The sequence below is a fragment of the Urocitellus parryii genome, unplaced genomic scaffold (assembly GCF_045843805.1).
Source record: "Urocitellus parryii isolate mUroPar1 unplaced genomic scaffold, mUroPar1.hap1 Scaffold_40, whole genome shotgun sequence".
Classification (NCBI taxonomy): Eukaryota; Metazoa; Chordata; class Mammalia; order Rodentia; family Sciuridae; genus Urocitellus; species Urocitellus parryii.
Window position 1 is genome coordinate 3,895,594 of NW_027553586.1, and position 15,392 is coordinate 3,910,985.

The window sequence follows — 15,392 nt, forward strand, 5'->3', positions numbered from 1 at the left end:
ACTGGTACTTGGGGGCCGAGATTTAATGGAATTAATAGTTAGGCTACTTTTTCCTGGGTGTTGTCAATGAAAATGACTGGCTGGTTTGTTTTGGTTGGAGCACCTTCTGGGGAAGGAGAGGTGGCTGCTAGGACTTGCCTGGCTCCCTTCCCAGGCGGCAGCAGTGTCATCCACGGTTGCTTTTGTACCTTGATGCACATCTCAACAAGTGGCAGAGGCAAAGTGTCTCAGTGTTATAATGAAGATAGTTTTGACATCATAAACCAGAGGATCTTGGGGACTGTCCACAGACCACACCTTAGAACAGTTTCTAGACACATTTCAAGCCTCAAAAATAACCTCAATTCAATATCTGATGGTCCCTCTTGCTGTCTGTGAGTGCCTTGGTGTGGCACCCTCTGAGGTGACATCTCTGATTTATAGACATTCAGGTGTTTTCTAGTTTCCCCCTCAGAAACAGTGCTGCCCGATGTCCTTGTGCTGACTTGGGCCCGGGTCAAGAAGAACCCACTGGAGTTCCACTCCGCCCACCGCCTGGGCTCTCTCGCACCTGTTGCTTGCAGGTGGAGCATGACCCCGCCCATGGTGAATGCTTACTACTCGCCCACCAAGAATGAGATTGTGTTTCTGGCTGGGATCCTGCAGGCACCCTTCTACACCCGCTCCTCGCCCAAGTAGGCCATCTCTGGTGCTGGTGCCCCGATGGGTCCCCTGCCCCTCAGCCAGCCCTGTGTCTGCAGCTGACCCTGACAGCCATCTTACTGAGCCATCTGCGCCCCAGTGGCCAGGTGGCCTAGGATTGCAGCGTCGTGGGTGCAGAGGGCAGCAGCCCCTGTCTCCTGCCTTCCCTCCAGGGGTCTCTGGGGCCGAAAGCTCCTGCAACCGGGGAACGTGGCACAGTTGTGCAGTCAAGAGCCCCATGTGGGAAATACTGCTGTGCCGGTGGCTTAGAGCAGTCACAGCCAGGGAGTTGGTGGGTGAGGGCAGTGTACTAGAAGCTGGACTCCTGGGATGACCGTGTGGAGCTTGGGAAGAGGTGCTGGCCCATTCCCAGGCTCCGTTTGCTTTAAAGCTTAACTGCTAGTCTGTGGGAGGGGACAGTGATCCTCTAGAGTGTCCAGCACGAGCATGTCACCCACAGGGCACAGCTGGCTCCCTTAGACTGCCCAGCCTCCCACTGTCTCTAGGGCTGTGTCCCACAGAGCCCCGAGAGACTCTGCTAAATCTCAAGCCCAAGAAGTGAGGACCACATGACAGGGTAGGAGCCAGAGGCCTTGCTCTCACTTTGCGTTTCTCCCTCCAGGGCCTTAAACTTTGGTGGCATTGGTGTCGTCGTGGGCCATGAGCTGACTCAGGCTTTTGATGATCAAGGTACAGGTTCCTTGGGGTCCCTCCAGACAGAGCCCATCAGCTTCTTAACCCCCGCTGCCTCTGCTCCCTGGGACTTAGCTTTGGAGAGAAGGACCAGAGTCTAAACCCTGGCTCAGCTACTTGCCAAATGCTCACAACTCGGCAAGTTACGTCATTCCCCAAGCCTCCTTATCTGCAAAATGGGTGCAACAGATCCAGGTGGGGGTGGAGAGGATCATGTGAAGACTATAGCTAGCACCTTCTAGAGGGTGCTGGGTGCTCGGTGCTCAGTGGGAATCAGAGACGTGGAAGTCACACCCTCCTCAGCAGCTAATGTCCAGGGTCTTCCTCAACTGCCCCCTGCTTGGGGACAAGAAGGAAGTGGAAGAGACCCTGGAGACCAGGCCTGTCATGTGCTCCTGATTCTGTCAACTCCACTGGCCCCTTGCTGGCCTCCATTCCTTGGGATCCGAGGCCCTTGGCCAGTGGAGATCCACCCCACGCCTCGAGCCTTTGTACAGCCGCTCGGCCGCCTGCCTGGCCACTTTCCCCCACCCTCTCCCACTCGGTCTGGCCCGTCCTCTGGCCCTCTGATGGGCATCCTGTCCCTGTGCAGGCTGGAGGGTGGGGGTCAGACAGAGGAACCCACTTGTCACTGGGAGAGAAGAGCGATAGCAGGGACAGGTCCCACGGTGCCACTCCTGCGCTCCGACCACAGGGCGGGAGTATGACAAGGACAGGAACCTCCAGCCCTGGTGGAAGAACTCCTCAAGCAGCAGAGGGAGTCCATGGTGGAGCAGTATAGCAGCTACAGCGTGAATGGGGAGCCCGTGAACGGCCGCCACACCCTTGGGGAGAACATCGCAGACAATGGGGGCCTCAAGGCGGCCTATCGGGTGGGTCTGCTCCCCCTGTGCACCTGTCCAGGTCCACATCTGTCCAGATGCCTCATCAGTAGGTCAGCGTAGAGACGCCTGGCAAACTGCAGGAGTGCTGTGCCTCAGTTTCCTCATCTGTCGGTGGGGGTGGGGAGGACATGAGCACTGACTGTGGATGCAGAGCCTGAGCCGGGTGCCCAAGGCCCTGTGCTCAGAGACCACCTGCCTGAGAGACCCGGGAGAGAGCCAGGGTGGGGTCCACCTGCAGAGCCGGCCCCTTCTTACCTTTGAGGGGGAACCCACTGCCAGGTAGGGCAGCAGGGCCCAGGAGGACACTGAGCACAGAGCCAGTTCTGGGTTCTGATCCTAGTCTAGAGTAAGTGGCTACCATCTGAGCTCATTGGCTTGGCTCTGAGCCCCTGACCTACACCCTCAGGTGGCCAGAGGTGAAAGCAAGTGACTCAGACACAGGTCCCGGCCCGAGAGGCAGCCTGGCAACTCACCAAGGAAAAAGGGCCAGGGGCAGGGGGTGATGGAAGGAGTGGGAAGCAAGGGCCTCTGTCACTGAGAAAGGAGCTTGTTTCTATTCTGGTGACAGTGGGAGCCACTACAGGGTCAAACAGGAGACATTATCTAAATCCTTCTTTAAGGCAGGTCTGCAAGCCCACAGCCCGTGGGCAAATCCAGCCCCAGCCTGTCCCTGTAGGTTTGGGGGACCTGGCCACACTGTGTCCACAGGTTGCCTGTGGCTACTTTTGCACTCTGAATACAGAGGAGGATAGTTCAACAGGGACCGGTAGCCCCAAAGCTGGAACATCTACTCTGGCCCTCACAGAGGAGGTCTGCCAACACCCGCCCTAGACAGTTTGCCACATGAGGAGGGGACCAGGCTTGTGTCCTCCGTTCCTCTGAGTCAGGGCGACCCGTTGGAAGCTGTTGTGTGGTTACCCAGGCAAGAGGCCGTGTGGAACAGGGGGAAGGGTGAGGAGGGTCAGATTTGGGGTGTTTGGCTTGGCTGGAAGAGTTGGGGGGCACTCTGGGATTTGAGCCTGAGTAACTAGGAAGGTGGTGGTGCCATCGTATGGTGGCAGGTTTGGTGAGGTTACGTGTGTGTGTGACTTATTCCTCTGTGCCATGCTGAGTTGGATGTGACCTTGGGTGTCCTGCTAAGGCAGTTGAATATCCAGATCAGGGAAGAGGCTGGCGCCAAAGTGCACGTTGGAGAGCCATTGGCATTGTATGGCGTTTTAGGCCTTGGGGTTGATTGCACTCCCCTTTAGGGAGGGAGCAGAGAAAGAAGAGGGATCCTCCAGGCTGAGCCGAGGCCCAGACCCCAGAAACCAGCCCCGGCCTGCACACTAGCCCCTCGCCCCTATGTCTTGGCTGCCCTCAACCTCTGGCCTTCTCTCCTCCCAGGCTTACCAGAACTGGGTAAAGAAGAATGGGGAGGAGCAGACCTTGCCCACGCTGGGTCTCACCAATGACCAGCTCTTCTTCCTGGGGTTTGCACAGGTGAGTTCTTTAGGGGAACAGGTACAGGTCCCCTCCGATCACCAGCTCCCTAACTCATCAGACCATCTTCAGGTCATTACCCTGTGAGGAGGTGAGCTTCCTGTCATTAGAGAGATTCAAGAAAGGGCCAAGAAAGAATACTAGTATCCTGTTTGTGGTGGAGTAGGCCCCTCCTGGTTCTGGGGTTCTAGAAACTTCTTAACATAGCCAGACATGGTAATGCACGCCTGTAATCCCAGCTCCTTGGGAAGCTGAGACAGGAGGATCACAAGTTCGAGGTCAGCCTCAGCAACTTAGCAAGACCCTGTCTCAAAATAGAAAATGAAAAGGGTTGGGATGTAGCTCAGTGAGAGAGCAGCCCTGGGTTCAGTCCCCAGAACCGGGGGAGAAAGAAATCAAGACCCACCAGGTCGGCACTTGAGTTGGCCTTCAGTTGATTCCCAGAGCTGCTTCACGAGAGAGTGTCCTGCCCAGTAAAGATGAGATCTGGACTAAATCCAAGATTTGTAAAGTAGAGTTTGGGCAGAATCCCAGCCTGGTACGTTGGCATCAGACAGAGACCCGGCTCTGGCTGAAGAGACACAGCTCGGTGACACCTGCGTCAGAGAGGGGCACAGGCGCACACCAGCCTCCCCTCCGACCCACCCACGGGCCTTCCTGACTCCTTGGGGTGTGAGCACCAGGCGAGGGCTCATTCCACCCCTGCACAGTGACCCCAGCTTCTCCCCCTTGTTCCCTCAAAGGTCTGGTACTCTGTCCGTATGCCCGAGAGCTCCCACGAAGGCATCATCACCGACCCCCCACAGCCCCTCCCGCTTCAGGGTCATCGGCTCCCTCTCCAATTCCAAAGAGTTCTCAGAACACTTCCACTGCCCCCTTGGGTCACCCATGAACCCTTGTCACAAATGTGAAGTCTGGTAAAGGGCAGAGCACAGAGAGCCAAGACGGAGGAGAGGAAGGGGCTAAGGATGAGCCCCGAGGGGAGGCTGCCAAGTCTGCCCCTCCTTCCAGCCCTTGGCCGCCCAGGGCCCCTTCCCCGAACTGGAGGGTTTGCAGCCAGCACTGGGCCAGGTGGGGTCCTCCACATACCCGAGTTGCTCCCCGGCGTCCCAGCGTGCACCAGCTCCAGCGGGCATTCGGGTATCAGGCTGGTGGCTCACCAGGCCTGGGCCCCACAGCGACAAGGGCCGGGGGACACAGCCCCCTCGCCCACATCCAGCACCACATAGACCACAATTACCACTGTGTCAAATGCTTTAAGATATGTTTTTTGGGGAAACTATTTTTTAAACATTGTGGAATACACTGGAAATCTTCAGGGAAAAATGCATTTAAAACACTTTTTTTTGCGGGAAGGATTGTTATATTTATTATGTTTTCTTTTTTTTCCTAAATAACCTGTGGATAAGGAAGCCCCACTGATTTACCCCCTCACTGCAAGGCTGGGCTGAGGCAGGGACACACACACACACCTGCCCCAGGCCACTAAGCAAATCCTCTGACTGTGGTGACTACTGCATGGCCACCCACAGACAGAAAATGTGGGAGCCAGGCAGAGGCCCAGTTCATGGCCAGCTGCTCTCAGCTTGCTGCCCCTGTCCCCAGAGTTCAACCATGGAAACCCCAGCAAGGAAGATCTCATCCCCACAGTCACAGCAGGGGACTGATGGCTATGGCAGATGAAGCCAGGTCAGGGTCCCCAGCATAGTCTGAGGACACCCAAGCGCCCTGGATCTGGAGCACAGGGCCCTCCAGCACCAGATGCATGCAGCTGCCCTTAGACCTTCTCTTTTGGCCCTTCCTCTTCGGGTCACCCCGCGGGACCTGTTGCTTCTCTGTAGCAACCCCCCACCCCAGCCATTCTTGGTTCTGCCTTGCAGGATCCCTCTCCCCCAAGGGAAGGAGGAAAGAGACTGCCATTCTTGTCTGCAGAAGTGTCCAGATCCTCCCCTGAGCTCCATCCTCATCCCCCAGCCTGGTCAGCTTCCAGACCAGTTCTCTAGTGCCTTATCTGAGGCTGCGGCCTGGGCCGTGCTGAGGAGATGACCCCTGCCCCAGCGGCCCCTGGCCTCCTCAGTGGAGCCCCCAAGTGTCCTGATTGGAACCCAAGGCCATACTCCCACTCCTGATGCTCACAGGGCCACCCCTCAGCCCCCAGGAGCTCTGGCCTGCAGGGCTGTGGCTCTGGGTAGTAGAAGGTAGATGCCACTGCCCTCACCCTGGGCTCCAGCCATCAAGGCCTCCTGGTTTAGATCAGGACGGCCCCTGCAGCTGGACAGGCTCCCCTCCTTAGGCTAAGGGAAGGGTTCCTCAGCGCAGTCTGGCCCGTGGAGTCAAGAGACCAAGAAGGTCACCCCTTCCTAGAGGCCACAGCTCCTGCCAACAGCAGATGCTCAGGCTCCACCAGGTAGGTGGGCCCGACTGCAGCTGCACAGAAGCTCCTGTGAGAGACCAGGCCCTGCCCCATGGCGCGCCCCTTACCGAGGAAGCCTTGTCCAAGAGGCACAGACAGCTCAGGTCAGCAGGAGGCTTGTGAGTGGGCTCCAGGCGAGGCCCCTCTTCCTCACAAGTTCAAGGCCTGGGAGCTCTTTGGGAGAAAGAGAAGAAGGAACCAGGGAAGGATCTAGAGCCAGCCACCTGGGAGGTGGGCCTTTTCCTTCGCTGCCCCACCCTCCTGCCTTCCCCAGGGAAGGGTGGTCCAGGAAACTGTCAGCACTACCAGACAGACACAAGTGTCTTGGGCTGGAGTCTAGCCAGAGGGAATGGAGATGGCACTCCCCGTCAGGATGTGCGGGGGCAGGGGGAGAAGTCCAGGCCCACGCAGAGGCAGCGTCCCCACTCCCATTGCCCCTCCACAGTGTCAAGGCCAAGGGGAGATGGGCAGCTGCACTCCCAAGACCAGGGGAGCCTCGGGCTTGCTTCTCTGTGGGCACATGGGTGTGGGGTTTGGAGGTGGGAATCTATTTTTTGTATTATGTTTCGTGCTACTGTAGTTTTGTGTGGCACTATTGTAATTAAAATAAAGTACTTGTATCGAGAGCCACTTGTGTGTGAGTGTCCTTCCAGGGTGCTGTGCATCCTTTGGAACCACAAGAAAGCCCCAGCCAGCCCAGAGCGGCCCACCCTAGCCTCACTAGGAAGAGGCTTTGGACCCTGAGGAACAGCTGGAGCTTCTTCCTGCCTGCACCCACCTAGCCGGCACCCCCCCCAGCCAGCCGGGCTTCATGGGCAGGCTTGTGTGCACCCCCTACCCGTGAGAATGATGCATCTCATGGCCTGGGCCCAAGGGGCTCCCTGGTCAATGTCATCTTTCCATTATCTCAGAGCAAAAGAGTTTCTGGATCTCAGATGCTTGGGCAGGGCAGGCAGGAAATTCAAAGAGGTCCAAAAAACAGCCTCCCCTGGCTTTTACATGTGTTCTTCCTGCTGCCTGGAATGTTCTGACTTCCCCACCTGGTGAACTCCTACCATCCTTCAGTGCCCCACTCACCATCACCTCCTCTAGGAAGCTTCAGGTCTGCATGGGGGGGCTCACACAGGCTTTCCTCTCCTTCCAGAGGGTATTAGTTTACTAGGACTGTTGTAACTGGGTACCACAAACACAGTGGCCTACACGACAGATTAAGGTGTTGGCCTCCCAAGTCTCTGGGGTTACGGGTGTGGGTCACCAAGCCCGGCCTGACTCTACCTGTCTTTAAAAGGAGTAGGTCGTTTCTCTGGCTATAAGACCTACAATGTACTCTCTTCTTCTGTCTTGGTAACCATCAGGCATGGGCGACTGAGGATGCCAGAGAGAGTGATATGCTTTGAGCTCAGATTGTCCCCATGAGGTGTGAAGGGGCCTGCGAGGCCAATAGGCCCCAGTGTCTCTCTTCGGGGCAGCTGGGAGAGCCCCCTCCCCTCCACCTCTTGTCCTCAGGAGAGCAGCCTGTTAAAAGAGTAGGTCCCTCTCTGTCACTGGCTCCTACCTCTTGTGTTTGACCCTGTTGTGTCCTGTTTGTTTTGTCTGGGGCAGTGCTGGGGTTAACCAGGCCTCAGGCTGCAAGCGCCCCACTGAGCCACACCCCAGGCCTCCAGCTTCTTTCTGGAGCCCAAACAGGCCAAGCCCTTTCCCACTGAGGCTCTGGGTCCCTTTTGTCCTTCAGGCTGGAATGTTCTCTGCACAGAGGGCACACCCCTCCCCAGCAGGATGGATGCGTGAATTCTGTTTAGACCCGCCATGAGTCATGTGCCTATTGGAGTGCAGCCATGTGCAAGAGTTCTCACCCGCCTCCCCTGGAGCTCACAGTCTGTGGGACAGAGAATTTCTCAGCCCTGATGCTCAGAGGAGGTGTCATTCAGGGACACTGGGTTGCAGGGCAGGAAGTGGCTGAGCTGGGTTCTGAACCCAGGCCGCTTGCTTGGAAAACGTGAGAAGCCGCTAGAAACAATGCCCCAGGGATGCCACGTGTGCAGAACACGCATGCGCGTACACACACACACACACACATATGAAGGCACAGGATGGAGGAGCTGGCTGCTGCCCACCCTTTTCCCAAGAAGGGAGCTTTTAGCCACCCTTCCCCCAGCCCTGGGCCTGCAGATGCCCTCCCTCCAGACAGGCCACCTCCCAGGGACTAAGGACAGGCTCCTTCCTCCCTGGGCTGGGGTCCCAGGGCCCCTTGCCGTCCTCATCTTCCTAGATCCTCGCCCAACCTTGTTCTCCCCCCAAACAGGACTTGAAACCCCAGCCTGGCCCTTCAGACTTCACCCGACACATGTGGAAACACACAGGATGTAACTTGGGAACAGCTGGAAAAAGTAAGCAATCTGTAACAATCGTGTAAGCAGAAGGGCCTGCAGAGGCCTCTGAAAGGGTGAGGGAGCAGGGGGTTAGGACAGACTTTAAACTTGTAAAGAGTTTGGTCCACTGAAGAGCCCAACCAGAACTTGGAAAACCTCAGAAGAGAAAACTGAGAAACTTTACCAAAGACCATCAGAGAATGCCCTTGAGCACCCTGCTGGTGGGCGGAAAAGTCCAATGTAATATTCAATGCCAGCTCTCCCCAAATTAATGTGTGATTTCAGCGTACTCTCAGCCAAAACCCCAAGATCATTTTGCATAGAATTTGACGAGCTGCTTCACATGAAAGGGAAAAAGCACAATCAGGACAATTCTGAAAAAAAAAAATTGAAACAACGAAGGAGATATATTCCATATGTAAATATTTATAAAGCAATGGTAAATGAGAGCTGCTATAGGTTAGGAACAGGTACCAAACTGGAATAGACCAGAAGCCAGAGACAACCCTGCACATATATAGGAATTAGTGTAAGATAGAGGAAGCACTTCGTGAGTGGAGAAATGAACCATTTAATAAATGAAGTCAAAAACTTCATGTAATCAAAGGTCAGAATCATTATTTCAATTTTTAATATTTTTTAAAGTCATAGTGAAGATAGAAGATTTGAAGTGTAGACAAAAATGAAAGAAACATTTTATCAAAACATCTTTTATAATTGTTGCATGTTTTTATGATGCATGTTGCTTAGGGAAAAGCACCATCTCCCATTGTGCTTTGAATCTTATTTGTTCATTTAACTTTTATTGTTATCATTTGTCCAAATTGCTATAATCTTTATAACTCTCATTTCTAGTCATAGACTGGTATTTCTTTGTGCATATAAGCCATAATTTTAAAATTAGGTGTAATTAATTTTTAATTACACACTCTCCCATTATTCATTATGTTTAATTCAAAGCAAATTTAACTATCAGAATTGCTGTAAGATCCAGATTTGCCTATAGCTCATGTCAGTGCATCTAATAAACCATAGCAATTTTCTCTCTTTCATCCATTCTGTCATTTTTTTGTTAGATGCAATATGGTACCACAAATCAAGCAAATATGTTTTTACAAATTATGTAAGAATTGACAACAGTTATGCATGAGTCATGAATAAATTATTATAATTTTGCATTAGTGCAGGCTTTCCATTGTTGATAACTTTTGATGCAACAGCTGATATATGTAAATATAATGTGTACTACCTTGATCTTTAGCCTTCTTCCATCCATCCAAAACTGCCCCATCTCTGCTTGATCTTTCCTGTGTAGGTTGTGTCAGAGTAGTTCTCAGAGAGCTAATCCTGGGTGGCTACCAGTTGCAAACACTTTTATACATGTCCCAATCCCCCACAAACTCCATCCTAAGCTCTCTGTGGCAGGAATGGCTCTCCTAATCCCTGAACAGTTGACCTTCCCTGTCACCAGTATTCACTGGATTCTATAACACCTGCTTTTGTTTTGTTTGTGATGTTTGAGGATGGAAATATGAGAAAGTTGTTAAAGACATTTACTCTCTCATTTTTCTTCCACCAGTGGGATGGATTAGGACCTCTTCCAGACTATGCAGAACCACCCAAAGGGATCCAGATGCTGTGGCACCCCTCCATAGTCAAACCCTACTTCACACTGCTCTCTGAGTGCTCAAACCCAGACACACTGGAAGGGGTGGCAGATGCCCTGCAGAACTTGGCCACAGGGAGCTGGAAGGCATGGCTAGTTCATTACAATACAAAAGAATCTGGAGTTGCAGCAAGTCTTGAGAAAATAATGCAAGTGTAGTTCCAAGAGGTGCAATTCGAACAAAGAGGTTTAGGGAAAAAAAATTATATTGAGTTGTTGGGCTTAGAAAGTTGAAAAAAAAAAACTTAAAAAAGAAATTCTTCTTAAGGTTTCAGAGGTATTTGAAGACCACTGGTGAATAATATGATCATTGAAAAGGCTGTGAAATTCTTGTGATTCTATGGGGAGAGCTGAGCTGCTTGACTTTCAGGGACAATTGTGACATGTGTACGTTTTCAAAGCACCATCATTGGCTGTTAAGGGAGCTAATCTGCAAACACCCATATGAGTATTATAGATGTTGTACTGGATCCCAGCCCCCCAAAAGACCCCTTGCATTTTTAAATCATGAGCTTACAGAGGAGAACCGATTGGTAATTCCGTTTGGCAAAAATATTTTTTAAAATGTATGATTTTGACGAGATTAAGAGGTTCCTTTCTCCAAGTCCTTATAAACTGACACTATTCCTGCTTGATTTTCACAGAAAATTCTCAAGACCCAATTTTTGGTAGGAAAAGATTCACCAGGGGAAAAAAAATTCTTGACTGTGGTCATCATAGTTACAAGCACCAATTTGCCTTGTTGCATTAAAATATAAAAATGTGTGACCACTCTTAGAGAAATGAAGATAGAATGTATGGGAAAACGCCAAGAGAAAAAACATCAAAAAAAGTTTTGATTTTGCCATCATGTTCCATCCATTTAATATCAAAGTCAGGATTTGGGATGTTCATAAACCACTCTTTTCTTTGACATTCATTCTCTTCAAAGTGATGTTAACATTGACACATAGCTTCAGAATTTTCAGAAGCTCAGAGGCATAGATGTCACTTGTCTTGGCCTCAGATTATCATTTCCTTGTGCTCATATGGTCCAATATCAGCCTTTTTGTCACTTCTCTCTCTCTCTCTCTCTCTCTCTCTCTCTCTCTCTCTCTCTCTCTCTCTCTCTCTCTCTCATCCTTGTTTCCATTACCCCAGCCCTAGCTCTTCCTTCCAGCTGTGACATCACAGCTCATGGGCCTGGTCCCTGAGTGTGCCTGGGGAGCTGCTTGCTGCTGTGTGGACAGGCTCACCCTTCCTTGAGAGCCTGAAAAATGAACATGATTGTTCCTTTCCCTCTCTGCCTGTAAAACATCCCTGGTGTTTCTACCTACAGAATTCAGGTCAGGCCAGGCTGTAAGATGTCTCCTACTTTCAACCAGAGATAGGTGCAGACAACTTTCAAAAGCAGAGTCCCACTAGTCAGAAGGCCAGAGTGTGGCCTTATAGGACTAGGAAGGTCATTAATGGAAATCACTTCTTTGAAGTGGCCCTCACATCTCATGTCCCTGTAAGCTTAACATGGTCCAGTAATTTTTTATTCAAACCACAGTTCAAACCCAGGACCTGCCTTTTCAGAGGGTGGTGATCTTGGGCAGATTACACCTCTTGTGGATGTCACGTGTGTCATCTTCAAATAGAGAAGACCATAGCTGCCAAGTACTTTACCATGCAGATGCATCAGATGGGAACAAGATGGCATGGCCCAAGGATTGTCACATTTGTGGCCAAGAGACCCCACCAGTACTCATGCTTTATGGCACTATCTCAACAGGCATGGAAAGGAAGGGGACTGTGAGCTGAGACTAATCTGAGGTACAAAAACCTGGATATCCAGATAGTGACAAATCTAATGTGATATCTAAGCTCTGTATTTAACCAACTATCTTGTTCCCTGAAAAAGATATAGTTCCTTATTATGATAATTTAAAAATTATGAAATATCTTTGGGCACTTGAAGATTTTGAATATAAGATTTTGACTTTTAAACTCAGATTCTTTATGTTCAAAACGTTAAGAGGATCTGGCAGGAATATGTAAAAGACCCAAATCAAACTTCTAGAGTTAAAAATAACATGTCTTAAACTACGGCATTTTGTTGCATTTAAATGGAATACAACAGTTACTAATATGGCATTATGTAAAAATGTGGGTGTGTAACTAATGTCATTCTGTAATGTGTATTTGGGGTAAAAATGGGAGTTCATAACTCACTTGAATCTAATGTATGAAATATGATATGTCAAGAGCATTGTAATGTTTTGAACAACCAATAAAAAAGACAAAAAAAATGTGTGAACTTGAAGACAATAAGGGAGATTATCCAAAAGAAAAGAAGAATGCAGAGTACATCTTGAGAATCGAGTAGTCTTGAGAAATGCAGTGAACCCTCCCACAAGGGAAGGCAGAGAAGAAAAGAATATATTTAAGGAAATAATGGTTGAAATTCTTCCACATTTTAAGAAAACCAGAAATTTACAGATTCAAGTAGCTCAAGGAACCCAAAAAACAAGAAACATGAAGAAACTGTACCAAAGTACATTATAATTCAGTTGCTCAGAACTGGTAATAAAAGGAAAATCTTAGAATCAACAAGAGAAAAAAGATGTGTTGAATACCAAGAGCCACGTTGCATCTGACAGCGAAGGTCAAGAGCAGTGTCATGGATCATTTATCCCTTCATACCACAAGTCCTTGCTAAGCTGCTAAGACTGACTCTAGAAGAGAATCTGGTCTGTGAGCCCCTGAAGGGCCAACACTAACTTCCACTTGTCTCTGTACCCCACTGCTTGGCTGAGCAAAGATGTCCCAATTTTAGATTATATAATGCCAATTATGAAAGGTGTGTAACAATTATTCTCAACATTTAACCCAAGCAGTACCTGTCCACATGTCTTTCTTTTAGATGATATCTATTCATAAGCATCTATCTATCAGTAAGAATTTAGTAACATATTAAGGACCAAGCCATCCTCAGATGGTCACATTTAAGACCAATTACTTGGTCTTTTGATTCAGATACAAATACACTTTTTAGTCAGAATAAAGTTGGTAGAGTTGTTTTTGCAGAATCTGGGCTCAGCTGTGCTGGCAAGCTGCAGGTTTAGAAGTGTGGCCCTGCTCTGCAGTTCCTGCAGTGTGGAACTATACCATACTTGTATCTCAGGGGCAACCAGGCCAGCATGAGAACTGCTGACAGGTTTGGGTAGTTAGGTGTTAGGGGTAAGAAAATGGCAGATTTGAAAAATATTCTCTATTTCTATATTCTCCAATTATCTCCTACTTTGGATTATATAATACCAATTATGAAAGATGTGTGACAATCATTCTCCGTGTATTCTAGAAAGAGCATCTTGCTATTTCCAGAATATAAGCCTATGTATTAGTGTAGCACAATTGCCCCAGTGTGACTACTGACCACACACATCCAGGGGACATTTATTTGGTAAATTTTTATAGAGTAAATACTATTAAGAAGGCGAAACTGAATTCAAGGACATAGAAGTTGTTATGTATTTTAGACAAAGTTTAACAAATATACCACTGGAATTCCCAGTCTGCACTATAGACATGAACTAGAAAATTCAGATACACAGTAAAAAGTCAGGGCGGATACCCTGATGGCAAAGAGAGAAAAAAGAAAAGAGTTAGGAAAAGTAAACATGCAGATGCAAGAAAGAAACACTCCCAGAGGTTGTTCTAATAACTGGTAGTCAAAGTGCTGACTTCTGTCATCAAGAACATGTTAAATTGCCACTAATAAATTTTAGAAGACAGAAAAAAATTTAGAATGCCAGTCTTATTCTAAGCTCTGCCCCCGGAATAATTCTAGACAAGTGAGTTAGTCCTCAAGCGGGGTGAGTTGCTACTAAGGAACATTCTGTGCAGTTGTAAATAAATATATACTTATGTAGGGTCTTTTTTATTAAAATACAAATACATAGGTACATATATAATTCAATCACATTACCAACATCTATTACATAATTTATTAATTTACAATGTGGGAAGGGAGGTGGACAATTCTTGGACAAGATTGGGAAAAATTTCATTGAACCAAACACTAACAAATTACTTCAAGAAAATTGACAATTAAGTGTTCAGAAACCAAGAAGGGAAACCCTTACTTTCAAAAGTCTATTTCAAAAGACAGTTCTTGAATAATTAAAATATTGACAGGATACACAATAGAATTGACTTTCACACAGATAGTATTGCTGTCTGAAATCTAGAGTCTAAGATTGTGTTTTTATAGTAATTGTCAAAATTTTGTGGTATTTCTTTAGTGTCCTTAACTTTTTATGGCCCAACAAAAACAGAAATGTGAAGGTAAAACACCAGAATATTGCATGAAGACAGCTTTTTATAGACCTCATTTTCTGAAACAATAACTTTCCTTTATGGGAAGAGCATGCACACTCTTTTTTTTTCTGTAACAAATTGACTAGCAAACTAGATCTTCATAATGGCCCTAAACACTTTTTAATGTTTAAAACACTCATTACTTGGTTTATGAGCATCAGAAAAAGATAATGGCATTATGCAGAAGCAAACTGATACATGTTTTTCATAGATGACATGGACATCAGTTACCTTTTTCTCATTTACATTACAATGGTTTTGTTTGTAGCAGAATATTAAAACAATTGGATATAGTAGCCTGAAGATTTCCAAAATGTGAATGAATACTTTTGAAGTGTCATTCCAATGTGTAGTGAGTTGACGTCTTAATATTATGGCCTCACAAACCAAGATTTTCTTGTCATGTGTAGATTTTTATTATCATTTTAAATCAGATTGCAGCTATAACATCTAGCACAGCTTCTTTTGCAATTGAGACCTATCTATCTTCACCTTCTTCCTTCCATATTTTGAACACACCACCACCACCACATCTCTAAAAAACAGAATTCAGTGCCTATTTTTTTTCTATTTTGCAAACCAAAGGTTTTTTATTTTTTATTTTGCAATTAGTACTTCGACGTACTTTTTGAAGAAGACATTTCTTAACTTTGATGTACATTGGACTCACATCTCCAGGGACACCAAGATACACTAGCTCTTATCTTAAGGCCTACTCAGGAATTCAAAAATATCTCAGTTGATAACTACTGATTTAGAGTCTGTAAAAACCATTATAGATAGAAAATGCCTGCTCATTTTCTGAAAAATTGTCTTCTTCCAATTTTGAATTGTTTTTAATGGTGAAAGCTTAAAACATG

General features: G+C 48.1%; 1 protein-coding gene across 5 annotated transcripts in view; it reads left to right on the forward strand.

The window, feature by feature from the left end:
* Positions 1-653: 653 nt before the first annotated feature.
* LOC144252291 (endothelin-converting enzyme 1-like) overlaps positions 654-15,392 on the forward strand; it is a 42,875-nt gene continuing 28,136 nt past the window's right edge. Inside the window, exons 1-6 of one of the 5 annotated variants that reach the window (XM_077794706.1) lie at positions 654-674; positions 1,304-1,371; positions 2,069-2,246; positions 3,645-3,740; positions 8,456-8,540; positions 10,102-10,304. In XM_077794706.1, the coding sequence (XP_077650832.1) occupies positions 2,139-2,246; positions 3,645-3,740; positions 8,456-8,540; positions 10,102-10,205 (393 nt within the window). In that variant the 5' untranslated portion in view covers positions 654-674; positions 1,304-1,371; positions 2,069-2,138 and the 3' untranslated portion in view covers positions 10,206-10,304. Of the gene's footprint in view, positions 675-1,303; positions 1,372-1,929; positions 2,247-3,644; positions 3,741-4,483; positions 6,776-8,455; positions 8,541-10,101; positions 10,305-15,392 lie in introns of those variants that run through there. The other 4 variants (XM_077794710.1, XM_077794708.1, XM_077794709.1 and 1 more) reach the window with 4 other exon arrangements.